The sequence below is a fragment of the Aulonocara stuartgranti genome (genome assembly GCF_965226115.1).
Source record: "Aulonocara stuartgranti genome assembly, chromosome: 20".
NCBI lineage: Eukaryota > Metazoa > Chordata > Actinopteri > Cichliformes > Cichlidae > Aulonocara > Aulonocara stuartgranti.
Genome location: NC_138956.1, coordinates 21,894,701 through 21,907,129, shown reverse-complemented (window position 1 = coordinate 21,907,129; position 12,429 = coordinate 21,894,701). Strand labels below are relative to the sequence as shown.

Here is a 12,429-nt window from a genome sequence, read left to right as displayed (position 1 = left end):
TGAACAATTACACTTTAATGAACAAACATTAATTGGACACAATTGATGTTATCAGCTGTGTGTGATGTATAGGCCTTTAAGCCTCTTGGCTGCATGTTGCAGTATAGACTGTTATGCACCCATAGTGAGAATAGAGAATTACACTGGTGATGCTGATGCACTGTGTTGGGGGTATAACTTTCTTATTTACAGGTTTTATTTCTGAGAAGGAAGGTGGAAAAATCATCTACTGGATTTCACTTTGTCATTGCTTGAACCCAAGTGATAATAAGACTCAATTACAAGTTGCCAGTCAAATTTTGTTTCTCAAAAATCTTTCCATCTCCTTAACTCCTTATCCAGTTCAGGGTGACAGGGAGTAAAAGTTTATCCTGGCTGTCCCAGGGTGACTCGCAGGGTACACCATTGACAGGCCAACAGTTTATCGCAGGTCTAAGACAGAGGGATGGACAAGAGTTCACACTAAGACCAATTAAGGAACACCAAATAACTTAATGTGGGTCTAAAACCTTTCGACTATCGGAATATGCTGGTGAGAACAAATAGTGGTCTAAATTGACCACTGCTGTAAATGGTTGTCTTTCTTACCTAACAATGGCCTTTTCTAGTATTTATTTAAGTATTTATTAGATACTAGATAATAGATATTTAAATAATAGAAAAATGTAATACTTAAATACTACTTCCACTAATACATTTATTAAGGTTGATATCTAAGAAAGCAAATAAGTGTATTTCTGTCATAGTCCAGCTCTTTACATAAATGTGAGAAACAGTGCTTTAATCATGGTTTACCAATTTATTAACCAGACAAAGCAAAAACCATTATTAACTTTAGTTAGTCAGCATTGTCAGTGTGTCAGCAGTGTTTCAGTGTAAAGTGAATGTCAATTTGTAGCGTAAACCTAAAGTAACAAGCCTGATGCCAAGAAAACAAATAACATGGTGCTGAGTGAAGGAAGAGAGTAAGCAACTGCTTAAATGCTCCAAGGAGACTGAGCAGGTGCTCCCGGTTGCTCTAATTAACTCAGCCTACCAGGAACCTGCAAGGCAACAGAGAGGGACGGGCAGGGCCATGTAGCAGGCCCTGGCCAAGGCGGCGGGCCGTCACATTTCTAAAATGTCTGAAGTGTTCTTTTAGAGACACAATTAGAATAATAAGAGAACAAAACATAGTGTCATTGTATATTTGCTTGAGTCAGAAAATGAAGTTTTTTTCCCTTTACTTGCATCTTATCATCATTTTAGGGGCAAACAAGGACAAAAGTGTAACTGTGTAATGAGCGCCTTTATCCCCTGTCTGAACTGTCGACATATGATGTCCCCACTGAAAACACACTTGAGCAAGGACCATGTGTTCAGCTTTCATATCACGACAGCCTAATTTTCAAAACTATTTTTAAAGTGTTTTGTATGGGTAATTGTGATTTACTGTCACTCTCCATTAAAGTCAAGAATAAGGGTGAGGCCAGGGTGCTGGGGAGGAAAATAACCCACAGCAAGACACCGCAGTCAGGGAGAAGGATCGGAGACGAGTTGGTCGCTGCTCATTTCACGTCCTTTGTCTCAACGGATGACGGTCACATTATGTCACTGTCTGCTTTGAAACATGCAAAACACAGAAATCTTCAGATACGCAGATATGAGCGCACTATTATTCCTGAATAAAAAAAAAAAATATATATATATATATATATATATATATATATATATATATATATATCAGTTTGAGGACCAACACTGTGAATGGGGGATTCTAACTCATTTCACTGTTAACATGAGAAGTCTTTCCAATATCTCCCAAAGGCACAACAGTTTTCATTTTCAAGGCTCAGACATTAGAAACTAAACCACCAGCCCAAATCCAACATAAATAATAAGAGCACACAACACTCTTACTCAGCCTGCAGGCAGTTCCAAGTCATGGTAAGTCTGTTCAGCTTCCCCACAAAGCTAAACCATTATACTAAACCTATTTTTGCATACCTGTAGTTATTGTGTACTATATGCTGTGGTGTTCACAATAGCCTGACAAAAGGCAAGGGAAGCTCATCTTTAATTCAAGGCAGGTTTTCTCTCACAAAGATAAATCCTCTTCCCACTTATAAGGGTGTATGAGTGGGGGTGGGGGCTCCAACTATTCATCTCTCTATTGAGCAATTATTTAGCCTACCTGTATCTTCTGCAATTTTAGAGAAGGATTCAATTTTATGTTTCTTTTAGCCATTTAGCTGCTGCTCTACCCAGAGTGACACTGAATTGCTAGAACTGATCCTCTGCCATAATGACGGTGTTCCAGCGTGCAACATATGGCCAACACTTGTCACGTTCATTTCCAGACAGTCATGTAGCAGGTTGCACCCTACTCACATAAGCACACCTGGAAACCGAGCATTCTGTCGTATGTGTCACCACAACACAACGTGATTCTGGTGGAAAAACATTTTTACGCCTCTGATTTAATTTCCTCTTGTTTGCCAGCATGAATACTTTAAAAAAGTCATCCCTGCAAAAATGTAAAATGTCAGCCGAGTGCCTCTGCATTGGTTTGATATAACTTGATATAAGCTAGTGGAACAGACACTGTGCCAGTGTCATTGTAAATCTGTCTATGTTTTCTTTGTGTGATCAAGTTGTTATTCCTTTGTGAGGACCTAACGGCTTGAAAGGCCTGGTATTCTCGGCATGAATCATTTAGATGAAAGCCTGAGGAGGAGGGGGGAAGGAGCATGAGGCACCTGATGTCAACTTTAATTAGAATCCAGTTTGGTCCGCGTTACCTTGACTTTGAAATCCTAGAGTCCTGCGGGGGAAGTGGAGACAGTTCCACGGTTACAGGATGTGATTAGACTGGATAATCTTGGCGATTGCTCGATGCCACAGAAAACCACTGCAAAAACGAGTTAATAACTTTCACTTTGTTAAATGCTTTTTTCCACAGTATGCACTCCATGCCCCGCAGTTTCTCGTATATTTACTGAGTGCAACAAGAGCTGCAGTTGGTTTTTCTAGTATTAATTAACAGGCAAGCCCTGCACTGATCTTCACACAATCAGATAATTATTGGTGCGTGGGGGTTGTCTTGATAGGAATTATTACAAATTTAAAAGCCTATCATCATTCCCAGTTGTTCAAAGTTGCACCTTGATATTCATGAAAACAGAAAAAGTGACTTCCCAGTGCAGACAGTGGAACATGACTAGACTCTCTGAGTGTTTTGAATGAAATGTGTCTTTAGAACAAACCCATGGGAGCTCTAAATCCCAGGTGCGTCATAAAAAGAAGTCAGGGCACATCACCATCACTTGTGTCTTATTTCTCACTGTTCTGCTGCATGATGTGAGACATCAGGGCCTACAGCTTTAGCCCAGAGAGCCACTCCACAGACAGACAGAAAAAAGGAGGCTGCTGACATCGTCCACACTTTATGCCCGTTTACCAATCCCATTTTGGACATGCAACATTATTTCAAATGCTAGTTAAAAGTCTGGCAGCCTGGGGGAAATAAAAGAAAGACCTAAATAATATGTTCATGAATTCAGAGGGCCATGTATAGCAATCACTGCTGGCCCTGCTGCATGTTGTAATTTCAGTACAGTAAATGATGGACATTGTGCTGTAATTTGGCATCTGTGATTATGCTGCATGAGTCTCAGTGCAGACTGAGCCAAAAATTAACATGTGCAAGGACAGCAGGGGAAAAAAAGAGATGTCTCTCTTAATACAGCCACCCCTGGATTTACAGTAAAATGCTGTCCCTTTAAAAAACACATTCTTTGTATAAAGGTCTTCACTGAATCAAATCTCTGCTTTTTATGGCAATGAGTGCAAATTCTTGTCAAAATCACAACATGTAGCAACCACTATAGCTGAGTGTAGTTGCTATGCAAACAACCTCTCCATGTTTTTCATTGAGAGTCAAACTGTTGTCTCCCTTCCTGGCTAGCTTGTATTCAACCTAATTTTATACTGCATTCTTGCATAAGTCTTTTAAAACATTTTAAATTTAGTTTTGGTTTGTAAATTTGACTACTTAGAAAGTCAAAGAATAAATTTTTACTGTTAACATTGGAAGCTGTATTTTGTTTAAGGATATTTACAAATACCTTCAGGCACCGGGTAAAAGAAATCCCAAATAAATTAATATTCCATAGATTGCAGTGGTCACTACTGTGGTGCATTCAGCTACCTTTCAGTGTTTTGTACCTGGGCAAACTTGATCTTTTCTAGACAGAAAGTAGATGTCTGTGAAATATTATAAAAATACCTTTGATATTGTGACCTCCCCTGTCTAAAGGGCAAAATATAAAGAATTGTTTTAAGTAATTTATAAGGGGCTAAGGCCTCAAACGGGATAAGGATTTTATGTAACTCATGGGAGTGATTTTTGTTCAGTGCTACATGAAATGATATTGTGTGTTTTATCTTATTTAAAGTTCAGATGAAATCCTTCCTGAGCTTAAAAGTCAAATAAAACATCTATATATTAATATTTTTATCTAATAGATGAGTGATCCAGAGTATTCTAATGAGCGCACAAGCTGTGCTTTTCAAGAGAGCTGAATATCAGTGGAAAGCAGAAAATAATGAAACAAGTGGAAGGTCCAGGAAAAAACAATTTTTCCTGAAGATGGATGACACACTGCACAGCGACAGCAGCCACGAGTTCCTCCTGGAGTAATTCCTGAGGGAGCGAGGCTGTGAAAGCAATGGCCAGTGTCCCACTGAGTGCTGCATCAAAATGTTGTAAATACAGGGGAGCAATGCTTGTTTGCCATTTATTCATGCGCGATTGTCTTGCCTGTACAGGGAGCAAGAGTGACTCCAATTAATGACCTGTGTGTTGAGCTGAAAGAGGCTTCTGTGAAGGGTTGAATAGCACATTCTCAGAAAAAGCAATTGTGATTAAAGAAATAATATTAGATTTTGGAAAATATGCTTATTCTTTTAGATATCCATAAAGCTTAAATAACTAAAATATTCATGGGCTGTGGGAGGAGGACCTACCAAGCAAATAGGGATCATGATAATCCCAAATAGCAACACAGGACATGCTGCTTAACTTTAAAAAGAAATGAAAACTAACCTGTCTTTATTCAAAAGTAAGACCCTCTGCTAAGCAGCATCTCCAAAAAACTAAACACTGAAAAGAATGTCAGTGTCCCTGAAAGGTCACCATGACTCCCGATGTGTCTTTGTCAATGCCTGTCCATATGCTAACACAATCTAACAAACATTTTATTAGAATTAAAAAACTTCTGTTGTTGTAACCAAAAAAACTTAAAATCATTTGACATCTAAAAACATAGCAATCTGGAAACTTATTAAAAGAAAGCAAAACCTGAATTTTTAAATCCACAAATGCGCAAGCGAGGTTGAAACAAATGAACCTCAGGACTAGTGTTTGAATTGCACTTTGGAGAATATAGAAGTATAATGTTGCTGTAGAGTTAGTTACGCTGTAGGCTCAGAGACTGTATATAAAAGATGGATGTAGGTGTTGTGATTATCGCTCAGAAGTTTAAAGTTTAAAGACTTGAGATAAGCATTATGCTTATTGTCTAATTAACTTTTTTCTACTCAGAAGAGAAGAAACTGAAGTGTGCTTACGTCTTTCCATTCCTTAAACGACACCCTGCTTTACTTTACATTTGTGTGCAGTTTACGAAATTACATCACACTATATTAAATAAGACATAAACTAGTGATAGAGGCCATAAACCCATCAGCTAAGCGGTTACTGAGGCCATAAATTAAATTGGAAATGCAGTTAATTTCTCCCAGACTCATTTCTTCTAGCCTTATACACAAGCACGATTTCTTTTTGTTTCTTTCTTTTGCAGTTGGAGGAGCTGCCCCCTGCTGGCTATAAGAGCAAATGCCCTATTGGCTTCACTTTTCCAACCTGTGGGTTACATCCATCCTTTTATATAAGTCAGTGTGTGGGTTACAGCTAGACAGCTCAATGGGCTATTAGGAGTTTCTTTTTAAAGCTGACCAAAGAATGTGCACACAGCTGTAACTACATTGCTTTGATATCAGAGAAAACAAGGGGAGGCGAGTTCTAAGTGTCATTTCCCCCCCCCTGCGATTTCTCAGTCGACTTGTGGATTTTTATTTGCGATGCACATAGCAGTACAGAAGTGATCATTTCCTCAGGAAGTGTGAGGTGCACTGAATCTAAAATATTATTTTTGGGGGGCTTTGTGTTCATGTTTTACTGAGTGGCAAAGATGCACTCGCATGAGTAACAGGAACACTGACTTTAATGAAACTTCAGCACATATCAATAGATGGCTTCATATGTACAGTATTACCATTTGAATCATCCAACACAAATAAGGCATTTCAAGTTTTGGAAATGGTTTAACTGGTTTCACATGTTTTGGTGAATCAACAGGTTTTAGGGTAGCTGACATGTCACCAAATTTAATTGGTAAAGCAATTTAAGAGGTTATCAAAGGCATACACGTACCACACAAACAAATGGCAAAATGTATCAAGACACACAAGCAGTATTTGTAAAACATCTTCCTCATAATGCATTTGTTTCATCCTAACATATTATTCGTGAACTCATCAGACTTTGGCTCTTTTGTGGGTTAGAAGGGGGGAAGGTTCACCACCACCATAAATAGTTCATGTACACAATGAAGGACAAACAAATTATGTACAATGTTTTTCCTCTAATATTAAAAGGAGTAAAGAAAATCCTGAGGGCTGTCAGCTTCTGCACTTGCTCATCCCATGTCCTTTGATATATTCCTCTCCTGTTTGGTGCTTCGTAGTACACATCTGTCTTACTGATGTCTACGGAGGGACGTCAGATTCTCTCCAGATATTAATCCAAATGCACAGACAGTCTCGTTCTGTCTCAGAGTTGGAAAAAAAATGGGGAAAATGTATTCATTACAAGGTTATGATGAAGTTTCCTGCAGGCAGCTTTGAGCAGGAGCCTTGAGCAGAATGTGTTTTATGTATTCTACATCTTTTTACACTTTGATTTGAGAAGTGTCTGCATTTCTTCAAGCAACAATAGGTTCATTGTCTCTTGCGTTAATTGGTCCTACGACAGTGCTGAAATGAGAAAGAAAGACACATTTAGAGGGCTATATGCTAAGAGTTAATAGCACAGAAGAGAGCACAAAGTCTGTGTTTTGCTCTTTGCTCAGTTCAGAAGTTGGAACAGTTGGGAGAAATTAATTAGTAATCCAGTTTCCCAGTAAGCTGACCTGCAAATTATCCTCTGCACCTGAGGTCTTCACTTGCATCCCTTCTGCAAAATGCTAATATGTTGATGTTGTGTATGGCTGAGTGTTCTGACAAGAAAAATAAGGAAGGAATTAAGAGGTTAGACTCAGTTGTTAACAAGTCAATTTGCACTGAAAAGGAATCCTGCAAAGTTCAATGTTTTGCTGATGCCACAGACAGAGTCACTGAATGCTACACTTTTCTTCCACATTTCTGCTATAATATCATGAATCCTGCGGTCAAGAGAGGTTATCTTACCCTTGTGGTTTTGATCTTGTTCCCCGCATAACACATCCAGCCTGAGTTGTCAGGGAGCGTCTTACATTCCTCCCCCTCCAGGCAAGGCTCCATCTCACACCACCACTTCCCAATTACTATGGATGCTACAGGCAACAAAGACAAGAGAAATAACATAGTAGGCAAGTAAAAAGCCCCAAACTGAAAAAGCCTGAAAGCACAGCTTTGGTGGTTAGGAGATTTAAGGTGAAGTTGTCTAATTCTAATTATCTATATGTTACGTCAAAGCTATCGGTAAGTAATGTGGCTGTATTTGATAGCTCTATATGCTTTGGACAAACCGTTTTGGTGAAAAACTATTGCTTTACATTGTATATCCTTTAAAATGTGGCCTCTTTATTAGATGCAGTTATACATTAATACAGAGGCTGGAACTCAGGCTTTTCATTGAGTGTAGGGATTGGTAGGTGTGACTGGGACTTGACTTTAATGCACACCATATCCCTGCCATCAGAAGAGAAAATTGCCTTAAATACAGGGTAAGTAGACAGTAAATGGTTTGCAATGTGTGACAGAGGAAAAGAATGTGTCAGAGCTGACATGGAGAGCACTCAAATATCCCTCAGTCTGCTCAGATATTGCAGTAATATTTGCAAAAGGGTTTAAGATAAAAGCTGCAGGTGAGAGGTTTCCTAAAGCCAATATGTGTTTTAGTTGTGTCAGACCCCGACACCAAATTCATTTCTTACAAAGCATTGAGCTTGTGTAGGAGACATTTGTCAAAGCATGTGTAAAACCTTCATGAAATATCCACAAGGTGCATATTTAATCAACGCCTATTTTGTCTGTGTCTCTTTGCCTTATTCTATTTTTTATTTCTGCACTCTTCCCTGAGGTGCGCTACATTTGGCAGATGTATTTGACTGTCTTGTGTCGGAGTAAAGCTTACCCCTGCAGAAACCTTCTGCTGTCTGTCAGCAACACAATTTGTATGTGGCGTTATCACAGGTAATGTTAATCTTATTTGGGACAAAGCATTGCACGGGTGACTTCAGCCTTTTGAGAGATTTGCACAAATCTCTGTATCTTTACAAAACATATTTTGTATGTAAAACAGAACATGCTTGGTAGAATTCCAAGGGGGAAGCATCCTATTCTTGCAAAGCAGTCACACACAGAATAAATACCATGCAATCATAGGACAGAATTAGTAAAGCCGATATTGTAGATTAACCTGATATTTTTTCTTCTTCTTTGGTTATAAAAATACTCACCGTCGACACATGAAGGCCTGTTTCTAGTGGTTCCAGCTACCTTCCCTGGCAGACAGGAACACTTGACCGTCTGTGACCGCTCCTCAATACGATTCTTATTACAGCATCTGTGAGCAGCAATTACCTCACATGTGCCCCCTTCTGATAAGAAAGAAAGAAAAAAAATGGGCTACATTTAGCCATTAAGTTGAGCTGCATTTGCGTTCTAAACACTTAACTCATTTGTGGACATTTGCGGATTCACTGCTGGAAAGTTACTAATTTAGCTGAGCTCCGTGTTAACAATTATGAGGTTACTTGAGTAGTTTACACTAATCTTGCTGTTTGGAAGGAAATATTTCTGCTCACCTACATTTAACTGATGATTGTCGCTTGATTAATCAAAGAGACAATTATTAGGTTTTTAATCAACAGCTGTGTTTTCAAGCATGAAGTATTTTGGGGAGCAGTTTCTCCTGTGAAAGCAGACCCATTTTAAACCTAATGAAGGTCATTTTAAACATAGTTATTGACAAAACAGGTTTTCTAAAGATGCTATTTAGCTTTCTGAATGGAATGGCTTTTTCCCAAATATCACGATATTAATAATATCAGATTCACAGTGAATTTATTACATCTTTAGTTATGCTTTAGATAGTACATATAACCACATATGATAAGCTTATAAAATGCTTTGGATTGGCCAAGCTTGCTTCCATGTGACTCTTTATTAAAAGAGCGGTGTATGGGTCGGACCCCTTCTTATCTCTCAGATAACTATGATTTTAGTTTAGATATATAAAATGCTCATCTATCTATCTATCTATCTATCTATCTATCTATCTATCTATCTATATATGTGTGTGTGTGTGTGTGTGTGTGTGTGTGTGTGTGTGTGTGTGTGTGTGTGTGTGTGTGTGTGTTTATTAATAAACAACAACTGTCATATTTATGTTTCTGCTCATGATTTTGAATGCTTTAAAAATGTCCCTTAAGGTACTTGAAAATGATGTATCTTGTGTTTAATCTACAATGTCCATATTCATGAATTGTTTGTTTTTATGCAGCAAAATAACAGTAAAACATCACAGAAGTTTGCCGTAAACCAGAATAATCATTCCTGTGCTTTACAGTCTTTGAACAAGCGAAGCCCCTGCAGCTTGGCGAATGTGAAATGACGATGAAGAGATGTGTGAGAGCGGGCAGAAAAAAGACATCTATTAGCAGGAGGAGAGGCCTGCTTCAGGGTTATCATGAATATGAACACTGCATCCACCATGCAATTATCGCCAAACTACTGGCTTTGCCCTGAGGGATGTTAGAACTGGACGAAACGGACATGACCCACCTCGGCCTCTGGCCTCTCCCACCCACTGCGCTCAGACTCTCCAACATATGAGAGCTGTGCAGCAAAGGACCATCTGACAATTACACCCGTCAACATGACAGAAGATCAAGGAGGTTGCAGAGAGAAAGAGCAGTGAGAGGGGGAAAGTATCTGGTACACTGCCAGCAAAGTGATTTGAAGTAATGTTTGACAATGAGCTGTGGGTTTGTGAAATGTGTCATGGCTAGATTTGCATATATTGCTTCACTGCATTTGAATATTTTGGTTAGTGAGGTCCTCTTGATTCCTAGTAGTTTCTTCGAAGCCTTGGACACCATCTTAGCAGAAAACCCGATGTTGTTTGGTCATCGGACAAATCACTGCAATGAAACTAATGAAACTAACCATAAAGCAATCAAAAAAGATGGGGCTGTGTTAGTTGTGAGATGATTCAAAGACCTTTCTTTCACCTTTCTTTGAAACTTTTGCTATTGCATATAATCAGTGATTGAATATTTACTAAGTTGTTGTTAAAAAAAAAACAGCATACAATTAAGTAACACTCAACCAACTGTTTCATTTGTTTATCAAGAGAAAATAACAAATATTTGCTTGTTCTAGGCTCAAATGGTACACTGAACTGGTGAAGGGATATCTTTTCTCACTAATTAAGGCAAACAATGAGGACATGGTTCATTCTACAGTTTGACTACCATCTGTTGTTGGAGCCATAAACCCTTCTTTCTTCTGGCATTTCCTGTCTATATTTCCTGTCTTCCTCTCATGCAGTCATAAAGGGAACAAAATGCTAAGAAATATATCTGCCCTGGTACTTTTTTAAGAGTAAAATAAATCTGTGTAATAAATATGGTTACCACTCTACTCACAGTACAGCAAAGCACTACCTATTGTCAGCACGTGTGCACATTCTCAATCTATTGATCACTATTGCACTCTAACTTTAAAATTCCTTTTCCTATATTTAATTGCATTATAATACCTTAAAACGCCAAATCGGGGCGACGTGGTGCTCACACTGAGCTCTGAAACTGAAATATGAAGAGGTCGCATGATAATTTTGGATCACTTCTAAATAAAGGAAGAAAAATGTGATTGTAGGGATTCAGTTTTTAAGTGGAAACTAAATTCATTCATAAGGCAGCTTAAATTTAAAAAAAGGAATAAGATCAATCTTGTGAGTCATCATCTAAGTTCCGGGGGGATTAACCAACACGGACCCAGGTGACCTACTGGGTAAAAGTAGATCACTGAACTTCTCACTGTGATTCTCTAATTTTTACCTCATTGCATTAAGAGTCATCGTTATCTTTTCTAAGTGTGTAAAGCTTCAAAAAGTCAGATTGGTATAAACTTATTTGAAATTGATTCAGGATTCAGTATTTCTCCCGGGTTGATATTCAGCATATTTACAATCCCCGGTTGTGAATCTGCTCTTGCGGTAGCAGAAGCTAGTTGTGTTTATTAATAAACACAACTAGCTTCCCATTAAGGGACAAAATGAATAGTCAAATTTCAGACCATGGGAAGGATAGAATTAAAAAAGTTTGTCATTTTCTCGCTTCTTGCCAAGTCTGTGGAGCTTCTTTGGGTTATCATAACTCCAGGTTGTATATTTCAGAAAACATAAACAGCCTTTGGTTTAACTGAAAAATATCCAAATTCTGTAGCCAGTCTGAGCGAATATTGCCTGCTGCCTGATGCACTCAACAAAAGGGCATGTCTGCACAACGTTAATCGTGATGTACCAGTGGAAGCAGTGGGGCATCATTTGAAAACAACAGCCCACAGGGGTTTGTTCTTCTTAATGCATCTCCTTAATTGCATAAGACAGCCCCAGATTTCTTCTTTGATCTATTAAAAACACTATTCAACAGAATTAACTTGCATTGCTTGTTGCTACCAAGCACAGCAAAGAATAAGGATACTCTATTTTTGGAAATCATCACCTCCGAAGAATACATTAAAATCGAATAAAAATGCAAATCAGTGTGGTATTTCCAGCTGGCAGGTGTACTGGGTACCTTTAAACAAAAGCTAAGCTTACACTGATGAATGCTTTTCAACTTCACCCGTGGTTTCAGCCTGCAAGTACAACACGCTGCATGCTCCAAGACCCCATCATTGCATGATAAATATTGCAGAAGGAAACGAAGGATAACATGGCTGGATATGAATGCTCTCTTCAGGTAAGGGCTGGAGTCATGCAAGGGTATAATTGTTTTCTGTATTTCCATTTCTCCTATTATCAGTCTTCCAAATGACAAATGGCTTTTGACAGTGTGTGTGTCTGCCAGTGTGTGTGCGTGCTCATGGTTGTATTGCCTCTACAAAAACATTTTG

At 38.6% G+C, this 12,429-nt stretch overlaps 1 protein-coding gene across 9 annotated transcripts in view; it reads right to left on the bottom strand.

Moving 5' to 3' along the window:
- Nucleotides 1-6,257: 6,257 nt before the first annotated feature.
- Nucleotides 6,258-12,429, bottom strand: part of LOC309697943 (chemokine-like protein TAFA-1) — a 43,966-nt gene continuing 37,794 nt past the window's right edge. For 7 of the 9 annotated variants that reach the window (XM_082520175.1, XM_082520174.1, XM_082520177.1 and 4 more), the window contains exons 3-6: nucleotides 8,763-8,903; nucleotides 7,510-7,634; nucleotides 7,233-7,319; nucleotides 6,258-7,077 (exon numbers count right to left, since the gene is read on the bottom strand). In XM_082520175.1, the coding sequence (XP_082376301.1) occupies nucleotides 7,287-7,319; nucleotides 7,510-7,634; nucleotides 8,763-8,903 (299 nt within the window). In that variant the 3' untranslated portion in view covers nucleotides 6,258-7,077; nucleotides 7,233-7,286. The remainder of the gene's footprint in view (nucleotides 7,078-7,232; nucleotides 7,320-7,509; nucleotides 7,635-8,762; nucleotides 8,904-12,429) is intronic. The other 2 variants (XM_082520170.1, XM_082520171.1) reach the window with 2 other exon arrangements.